Source organism: Trachinotus anak, unplaced genomic scaffold (assembly GCF_046630095.1).
Source record: "Trachinotus anak isolate AG129_WGS33_773 ecotype Australia unplaced genomic scaffold, CSIRO_AGI_Tana_v1 ptg000032l, whole genome shotgun sequence".
Classification (NCBI taxonomy): Eukaryota; Metazoa; Chordata; class Actinopteri; order Carangiformes; family Carangidae; genus Trachinotus; species Trachinotus anak.
In genome coordinates, this window is record NW_027273883.1 from 5,397,295 (window position 1) to 5,407,235 (window position 9,941).

The window sequence follows — 9,941 nt, forward strand, 5'->3', positions numbered from 1 at the left end:
GCCCGTTGAAAATCTAGTAAGTTGACCTTGAGTTGTTCAGCAATAACTGCACATTTCAGAGAGAACCTTTACTCTATGTTACTTTTCATCAGCAGCCAGCTGGAGCTGGCACCGCTTCTACTTCCTCCCTTGGAAATTCAAAATAATCAGCATTTCTGAGATAATATTTTCATCTCCTCTCTGCAGCGTGATTAAAGACAGCTTCCAGCAGTAGGACGTCAGCGAGCGTGTGCGGGAGAAACTCCTCGCGTATGAAAGGAAAGCAAACATGTGTTCTGTGTGTTACACATGCTGTTAGAATCTAAATCAATCTCCTGCCTCTCAGCGCAGACAGGCTCTCTGTCATGAGCCGGGATACGAGCGAAGTAATGAAGAGCAGACCGCCTGCTGCGAAAGTTCATCACAAAAGCTCACACGCACACACACACACACACACACACATTCACACACACATAGACACACATACACATACACACACATACACATACACACATACATACAGACACACACCATAAATGTTGGGAGCTCTTGCTTTTTTCACAACCTGTGTGACCTGCATTCAACAAAGTCTCCTCTCAGCTGTTGAGCCTCACACATGAATCATAATGAAACTGATCCATGAGTTTCTTCATCAGGGCGGCTGCGGCTTTGGCCCCGTGTTTTCCATCTATCACCGATGAAATAAACACGGCCCACCGGGAGCGATGGCCGTGTCAATCTGTTAAACACTTTCTGAGAAGATGGAAAGGCCGATCAGAGGGACCATTTGTCGTCTTTAGTCTGAACCCGACTCTGAGACCTTGGCTTTGTTATATTTTGAGTGTTTGGTTTGTTTATGTTCACGCTGCACAGTGAAAAATCCACAGTGCGAACAAACACAAGTCACATGTTTTCCCACCAGGTGAAAGCTTTGATTCCAGGTCCTAGAACTGCTGTTCAGCATGATGGATTTGTTTATACTCGGAGCTGTAATTGACCTTCTCTGGTTCTGAGCTAAAAGCACAAGAAGCAGTGAAGTCTGAGCTTCAGCTGAGATTAAATTAGACGTACTGCGCTCTCCAAGCATGAGGAAATACTGGCATTTTGAGCTTGTTTCCTCAATTTGTAGAGGGATTACAATCTTTCTGAACTGCTCCTGGAAATAGACACATCCTGCCTTCAAAGGCTACTGGAAAAATTGACAATACATCCTCAATTCATATTCACAAATTGGAGCTTTGGAAATGATTATTTTAATTTTTCAAACATTTTGCTGAGCTTTAGCGGCTTCATCACAAGTGTTTGAATGTCTGCAGTGAACAAAGACTTATTTCAACTCGTTTCTGACAGAATGAATCTCCTGTCTGCTTTATTTTGTTGTAAAAAATGTACACAGTTAAACAACACAATCACAACCTGACAAGTAGAAAATCAGAACCTCTCCTGAGCATGTATTTTAGGGCTGTGACCAATGATTATTTTCATTATTGATTGACTATTTTTGCTATGAATGGATTAAAGTCCCAAATTCCCATTTGACCAGGATTTGTTGCAATTTCTGTCTTATATATGGCTGCAACTAAAGATTATTTTCTATTAATATGACAATCAATTTCTCGATCAGTTGATTGTTCTGTTTATAAAGCATCAGAAAATAGTGAGAAATGTCCATGATGCATTATTCAAATGTCTTGTTTTGTCTGAACAACAGTCTAAAGCCCAAAGATATTCACTTCACTATTATATAAGATGAGAGCTGCAGCCATCAGTCGATTAATTGATGAGTCAATCAACAGAAAAAAAGTGATATAAATGTTGCAGCTTCTCCAGTGCTAAGATTTGCTAGTTTTACTTGTCTTAAATTGCTGTAAATTGGATATTTTGGGGTTTTGAATTGTTGGTCGGATAAAACGAGACATCTGAAGACGTCACCTTGGAGGAAATAATCTGCAGATCAATCAATAATGAAAATACTTGTTACTTGCAGCCCTAAAGCTGATAAATTATTGTAGGAATACTCACATTTTAGAAGCTGGAACCGGAGAACGCTGTGCAACTATCTGCTAACAATATAGTTGCTGACTCATTTTCTGTTGACTTGACTAATAAATCCCTGTCAATAAAAAGGAGGAAGCCCAGTTCAAACATGCAGCGTGTTGGATGGATGTTAGCTTTTACCATACTGACCCCTTGTTCCTTAGCAGCCGTGGCGATCTTGTACAGAAAGTCCTCTTCCACGAAAGGCCGCACTGCATCGTGGATGATGACCACCTTCGGCCTGTTCGCTGGTAGCTTCTCCCCCTCCTCCCCCTCCCCCTGCTCACCCAGAGCCAGGACGCCATTGCAGATTGACCTGTGTCGAGTCGAGCCGCCTGGCACCACTCGAACCTTCCTGTGCTGGAAGCGCTGGATGATGTCCGTCATCAGGTCCATGTTTTCTTTGGCAACAACAACCACGATGCTCTGGATCCATGACACCCTGCAAGAGCACATCGGTCACTCAGCGTTGTCTGGTTTAAGGTGCACACAACACTCACCCACAGTTGTTTTATGTAGGATTTTGGCCTGCAACTAATCTATTGATTTTTTTTTTTTTTTTTACTTTTCAAAAGATGAACATCAAAAGTTTTGGCTGACTAACAAAACCCAAAGATATTCCATTCACAGTGATATGAAAGAGATAAAACCAGAAAATAATCACATTTGAGAAGCTAACTGTTGCATGAAAATTTGTCTGAAAAATAGGTGAGAAGATTGATACCACTCTCAAATATGAAGCTAGAGCCGGTGGTCGGTTAGCTTAGCTTAGCACAAAGCCTGGCAACAGCTAGTTCTGTGCAAACTCAACATCTGCCAACCAGAACTTCTAAAGATCATTAATTAACAAATTATCATCTTTTAAACCAGAGTAAAAATCCCATATATAAAAAATGACAAGTTGTGGCTTTGCTAGCTGTTTCCCCCTGCCTCCAGTCTTAATGCTAAGCTAAGCTAATGGCTGCTGGCTGAGGCTTTATATTTAGCATAAGTATACTGAATTTTCCATGTTGAAATGACTGCTTTGAAAATGTTACTGATATCAGGACCGACACCAAAATACGTTCCACCAACATGAAAACACATCTGCACAAATGTCAACACATACATTCCCTACAATGAAAGTCCAGATCAGGGTTTTGGGTCCACATCAGTTTTTATGACCTCTGACCCTCCTCTGCTGGGTCATCTTCCTCATTAATCACAGGGGCCACACAAGCAGCATCTCGTCCCAGGATGTTGCTGCATTCATTTCCTGGCAGCACGTAAACACTGACAATAAGCTAGGAGGAGACACTTCTGATTGTAAACACCGGTTGTTATTGTATTGTTATAATGAAGGTCAGGCAGTGATCACAGCAGAGTGTAAACATCCACCTCCTCATCACAGACCCTGAGCCTGAAGTCAGCAGAAAATCTCAGGGTCTGTCTGCCAGTGGTGGAAGAAACACTCATACTCATAAATATGATAAATAGAGGACCTGTGGGAAAAGTGTGTGAGTCAACTTTATTTCTACTTAGAGGTACATGTAGTCGTAAACAGATATTAGTAAGTATTGAATAATGTTAAATATCATAACCTGCAGTTCTGATGTGGTGATATGTACCACAAGATGATATAAATTTGTCGACCAGTAGTTTGCCACACTGTGGTAGTTATCGTTGTAATGTCTCTGGGAATATTTCATTTTATACGATTTGTACATTTAGACAGTTATTTAATTTTCAGGATCGGACACAGAAATATTCCAGGCTGGTTATTTTATCCATAAACTTTTTCTATGTGGACAGAATTCTCTCTGTTGTCATGGAGATGATGACAACTGTACCATCTCCATGACAACAGATGATGTGTTGGATGGATGATCATCTTAAAAGGTTAAGTAGAAGTACAGTTAAGTGTATGTATCAGCAGCAACGTGTACTTTAAAGTAAAAGTACTTGTTCTGTAGTAATATCTGACTCAATGTGACATTAGATTGTTAATACTGATGCATTAAAGTGTTGTAGCTGCTGGATAGTGAAGCAGGAGTAAATACAGAACATGGAAATACTGCAGTACAAGTACATCAAAGCTGTACTCAAGTACTGTACTTGAGTAAATTTACTTAAAAACAGTCAGTTCACTCATGAACATCCTGCACACACACACACACACACACACTGACCCTTACAGGTGGAGGTCTCCTGTCACTCCACCTGCACCTGGACATATACACTAACAGTCATTAACACTTATAATTATCCTGTTTCAATCACTTCTTACCTCTCGAAAGCCTGGATAGTGTAGCTTATTAGTGGTCTACCCAGAAACGAGCAGAACTGCTTTGGTGTTTGGAGCCCGGTTCTCTCTCCGGTGCCGCCCGCAGGTAGAACCACAGACACCGGGAAGTCTACTCTGCGTTCTCCCGGCTGGTGCGTTCTCTGCCCGCCTTCGCCGCCTGGGAAAATCCCGGGATGAGCAGGCCTGTCCGGATCACAGTTATCGCCTTCCATATTGGTATGATTTATCTCCATCAGTTCATGGAGGGGGGTTTGGGGGGGTCAAAGCAGATCATTCCTAAAACTGCCCCTCCCCAATTAATGGGCGGGGTGGAATAACACCGGCAACGTGGTTGGAAATTTGGGAAACACCGCTGTCGAGCTAAAAGAATTAAACGCTCTACTTCCGGTGAGTTCTTTCAAAATAAAACCCCCAAATCTATCTTTTTAACAACATACCTAAGTGCATAAATGGGAAACAAATTGAAAATGAGTAAGAAATCAGTATAAATATCTCAATCAGTTCTTTGTTTATGAAAAAATATTCAGAGTCTTACTTATGAAGGCAGTGACGCCACAATTGAAAATAATCTATAGCCTATAAAAGCTAACAATCTATCTAGATTTAAGTATCAAAAGAAACATTACTGTGTATGTTTGGTGGTGCAAATGGTATCTTATACTATATGAGCTCTTCATTTGTATTGGCAGTAAATTCTTTACATAACTACTGATAAGCAAATGTAGAGGAGTAAAAATTACAATCGTGAGAGAAAGGATTCCACTAAATATCTGCAAAATCTGGATGCAAATGTCATGCATTCAGTCAACAAACTGAACCTGAAGAAAGGCTGGCTTCTACAACAGGACAATGAGCTGTATCTCAAAGTCTACAATAAATCTAATTGCAGTAAAGTGTATTGAAGTATCAAGAGCAATATCATTGTAATGTTAGGTGTTGAAAATGGCACACCTGAAAAAGATAAGAATCTCAACTCACCCAATCAGATAGGCCTACAAATTAATTCAGTGAAAAAAAAAAAGTTAGGCTTCAGTGTTTGCCTCTGAAATGTAGTGAGAGGGAAGTAGGAAGTCTCTTAAATTCGTAATATTTAAGTAAATACCAGTTCTTAAAGCTTTATTGCACTTAAATGCTGAAGCAGTTTAATTCCACAGGGAGGCACTCAGTTTTGAACTTTAATTTTAAAGAACAAATTATGTCATTTCCGCTCATTTTCAAGTAAAGTCCCAAAACTTGACGCGTCATTAGGTCGTTAGAAAAAAAAAAAAAGCATCGGATCCTGATCGTCAAGATTCTCGCGTGATTTCAGTCAAGTCCCGCGGGATTCTGCTTTTGAAATAGAAAATTGCCCAAATTCTTGAATCTGACTATATGTTAATGTGTTGTTATGTTACAAATAATTCTACTGTAAAGGGGCATTTTCTCCCTGGTGCATTTGTGTCTAGTCTAAAATAACAATGTTGTCCTGATTTCAGTTTTAATGTGAATCCTCCTGCAGATCAAACAAACCTGGTAAAGTCTCCACTGACAACAACATGTGATAAAAAGTGATATTTATTTCATATAAAGTTATTACAAGTATGAATGATGAAGAAGCTTTCCCATACTTCACCCACAAACTGACGTCACTTAAGCAAAACTTATGTTATGTGTTGCCACAGAAAATATATTACATCATACACCATAAAATTTTATACACATGGCCATACTTCAAAAGGCAAGTAAGAATTTGATATATGTACAAGTATTTACATAAGATTTTCTTAGATGTTTGGTGTTGTTTACTGGTGTTGGTGCCTAAACAGGCAGGTCTCCGTCTGTGTATAAAATGACTAGGTTATAGGAACACATGCACATGGCTACATCTGGGACAATGTGGGTTATCTCGGGGGTCCAGAAAGCTCTACAGGCTGTACACCCCAGGTCTGTTCACATTATCTTTAACCTCGTGGATTAAAATGTCAAGAAAAGTCCTTAGCATGCCCTTTGGAGTTCTCCATCATAGTGAGGAACCAGCTTCACATAAATCAAGTCCCAGTCACTTTGAGAGATAATCCACCACCTCAAGCTCTGGATGTTGTGTCTCAATATCACAGAGACCAAACTCCTGTCAGTTGATGTGGATTCAGAGTGAGTCTGTAAGTCTGCCGGCGCTCAGGGTTCAGTGTCGTGCCAGTTCTCACTCAGCCGGTTCTTCCCCAGCCTCCTCTTGCTCTTGGACTTGTGTTTGTGCAGCAGCTGCGGCGGCGACACAGCCGGCTCCTCGAACTTGTTGCCTGACTCGTTGTGCTGCCTCGAGTACCTCTTGCACCTGCAGGAGGTGACCACAGTGATTTTGTATGTTCTCGTGCTGCCGTCCTGGCACTGCAGCTGGATGCGCTGGGTGCGGGTCTTGTCGTTGACGCACCGCCAGTCCTGGTTGCTGCTGCGGCGACCCCAGAACTTCCTGCCATAGGCGCCGCCGATCCAGTTTTGAAGCATCTGAGCTGGGAGGCACTCGCCAGCACACACCAGCTCCTTGATGGGGTTGATGCTGGTGCAGTGACCATCAGAGATGTACTTAGTGGACCTCAGCTCTCTGCATCCGATTTGGCTTCGTTCTGTGGAAAAACACAATGAGAATTAATGATATAGGTCAGTTAATAGTGAAAAAAGTCCCTTATATTTTCTCACGACCGCTTTGTCCAAAACTCCAAAATATTCAGTCACAAAAAAGCAGCAAATCTTCACAAGTGAGAAGCTGAAACGAGCTAATGTTTGGTACTTTTGCTTAAAAAAAATACAAAAAAAGTCGCTAGTAAATTCTTTTCTGCACATTAATTGACTGATTGTTGCAGCTCTAATATTTGACTGAGATTTTCTTCTTCAGCACTAAATGAGACAACAAAATTGCATATAACAGTAACTCAGTGTCATTATTTCATCATTATATTGAAAGATAATACATGATAACAGTGGATTCATGTCCAGCCCTTTACCCTGTACATTATATTATCCTGGTTATGAGCCACTTTGCAGCCTGTGGTGACTCACGGGAACACAGGGAAGGGACACAATAGCGTGTTGACCTTTCTACTTCAAAAAAGTTGAGGAATGATGGCATTGTGAAGGAGAAAAACGTTCTTTATTTCAGGGATTTAACAGGAGGATTACTTCTGTGCAGCATCGAAAACTGTCAGCATTATTCTGCTGCAGGCCACAAACACTGCCCATCCTCCCCCCTCCCCTCCACCACTGTAACCCAAGCTCAGACCCATTCATACAGCTGCATATACCTCAGTGACAATACCCCCCCGCTGCCCCTCTTCTGTGAGAGTGTTTGATGAATGAACAGTGCCGAGGCTCCATCTTTCTCTATCTCTTACTCCCCTCCTCCCTCCCTTCCCTCCCTTCATGGCTGATGGGAGAGCTCGGACCCACAATCACAGCTTTCCTGTGTGCAGGAGGACACCTCCATTCAGCTGCACTGACACCAGGTCAGCTGCCAAAGCCTGTCGGAGCCTCTCATCCCTACCTGGACACCAGCCAGTGAGGGAAACAGTCTCTGCTGAGAGTCATGATCACAGGAGCAGAGACACCGAGGTGATTATTCTCTGAAATGTGCCGTGTTTTATAATATTCTAACGCCATAATGTCTATGCAAGACTAAATGGCAGGTTTCCAGTGATCTTATACTCCATGGGATTTTAATATTATACAGCAATGGCAGGGTTTTTGTGGTTTAGGCTGCCTTTTATAAACAGGTGCTTTGTCACATATGTGTGAGGTATTTTTATCGTAGCATCTGTGATGTCCTTCAATAATGTGTAAAATGATTGAATGATGATGGGATTAAGTTTCTGATTAAAAGGCCCAACATCTGGCTCTCTGACAGGGAGATGTAAAAGACAAAAAGAGGAAACTTGATGGCTTAACCTGAACTTAACCAACAGTTTTGTGTTGCATGAGGAAAAAATAATGTGATTAAGGGCACAGGGGACAGAGAAACAGCATTTACCTCCTGGTTTTGTTTTCTCATCTGTTATTCATGCTCCTTTGGCTACATAAACTAGAAAAAAGTAGGGTATTAGACTACAGGAACCTATTGCAAAATCATAGATTTCAGTAATCATGACTGTTCATGCAATACCCAATGATGAAAAATACCATCAGAAACCAAAAGAAGTCGAGATTCTGCAGCAATAACAGAACTGTTTCCTAAAAAAAAAAAAGAAGAAAAAGAACCTCACAGCACAAAAAATGTCACAGCAAGTTAGAGTCCCCTGAATAACCATCAGAGCAGCTTCTGGCCATCTCTGACAGGCCCAGTGAAGGGGCGAAGCGGCAGAGCATCCCCCGGTCCTCTCCCCCACTCACCGTCTCCGTGCTGCGCCGCGCCGCCCGCTCCTCTCCCGCCGCTCCGTGCGCGGTTCAGGGACACGTTGCTCTGCGCCTCCGGCACCGGTGCGCTCACATGAGAGAAGAGCAGCTCCGTGGCGTCGTTCTTGAAGGCTTGGCAGCTCCTCAGCAGGAGGCAGAGGAAGACCAGGGAGTGGCACGACTCGTACGGGCTCAGGTGCATGGCTGCTGCTGCTGCTGCTGCGGGGGGGGGGAGAAGAGAGGGGAGTGTAGCGGCTGGAGATGAGAAGTTGGCCCGACTTGAAGTGGGCTGCTGCTGGAGGAACTGGACGGGTCTGCGTGGTCCTGCTGGTTTTATAGCAGAGCAGCCGGTCCGCCTCTCGCTCAGGTGCGTCTCTGTTGGGAGGCTCTGATTGGTTAACGCTCATAACATAAACCCGCCCAGTGCTTTTATTTTGGAAAGTTGAATTTGAGCCTGGATGCTGCAGAGGATGCTTCTACGATGATGATGATGATGATGATGATGATGATGATGATGATGATGGGATTAAGTGCCTGAGTAATTGGCCACATCAGTAAGTGTTTTTATGGTTTGGTTTAGTTCACTGACAACATCAACATCTGTAAAACAACACATAAAAACTTTGCCAGGAATGAAATGAGATTCTTAAGACTTATTTCAGCCGCTGTCCCTGGTGTTTGCACCTTAATCAGTTAAGACAGACATTCAATACATGATTTTAAGATCAATCAGAACATTGCAACAAAATGCTAGAAATCAAAATCAAAACTTTTGCTTCAGACATTTTGATGATGATGATCAGGAGAGATAAGGCTATAATCACATAACATGAAAATCTACTTGGAGATCAACTTCCACTGCAGATAAATATGGCATAAACTTCTTCATTATTGTGAAATCAGAATCAGTTGTATAGTCGCAGATTGGAAGGATACATTCAGAGAAGGCAGGATAGAGGAAATACTTTGAAATAATAATATTAAACTGTTGGTAGAAAGAAGGCTACTTTCCAAAGTCAAGAAGTTCTGATTAGATCCCTGGTCAGCTTCAGGTTTTGGTCTTTATTCAGGTTATCTAAACGCAGCAGTTTCATTCTAAATGAGACAGAAACGTTTTGCAGTCATTAAGTCAAAACACATGAACTCACATGTTATTTCTGCCACTATAAATACGAAAAGACTTGAACCTAAGATTTTTCCCAGCCTGAGCAGCTTGCAGCATATTTAAAAAAAAAAAAAAAAGTCTTTGTTCAAGAATACCAACAAAAATCAGGAGCTAAAT

At 41.9% G+C, this 9,941-nt stretch overlaps 2 protein-coding genes across 2 annotated transcripts in view; both read right to left on the reverse strand.

Annotated features, from left to right (window-relative positions):
- The window catches only part of crppa (CDP-L-ribitol pyrophosphorylase A), a 47,269-nt gene extending 42,589 nt beyond the window's left edge, over nucleotides 1–4,680 (reverse strand). Inside the window, exons 1-2 of the mRNA XM_071469794.1 lie at nucleotides 4,283–4,680; nucleotides 2,167–2,458 (exon numbers count right to left, since the gene is read on the reverse strand). Coding sequence (XP_071325895.1) covers nucleotides 2,167–2,458; nucleotides 4,283–4,533 — 543 coding nt within the window. The 5' untranslated portion in view covers nucleotides 4,534–4,680. The remainder of the gene's footprint in view (nucleotides 1–2,166; nucleotides 2,459–4,282) is intronic.
- Nucleotides 4,681–5,836: 1,156 nt separating this feature from the next.
- On the reverse strand, nucleotides 5,837–8,972 carry sostdc1a (sclerostin domain containing 1a). The gene is made up of 2 exons (XM_071470532.1): nucleotides 8,657–8,972; nucleotides 5,837–6,900 (listed from the first exon to the last, which is right to left on the reverse strand). Exons 1-2 carry the CDS (start codon nucleotides 8,859–8,861, stop codon nucleotides 6,455–6,457), a joined length of 651 nt encoding a protein of 216 aa, XP_071326633.1. The 5' UTR covers nucleotides 8,862–8,972; the 3' UTR covers nucleotides 5,837–6,454.
- Between the last annotated feature and the right edge of the window lie 969 nt (nucleotides 8,973–9,941).

What these genes read in the sequence shown, in the direction of transcription:
- sostdc1a (XM_071470532.1), bottom strand. Translation starts at nt 8,861, where the DNA reads ATGCACCTGAGCCCGTACGAGTCGTGCCACTCCCTGGTCTTCCTCTGC. An exon ending in CGCGGCGCAGCACGGAGACG is followed by an intron (nt 6,901 to 8,656) that starts GTGAGTGGGGGA and finishes GTTTTTCCACAG; the next exon opens with AACGAAGCCAAATCGGATGC.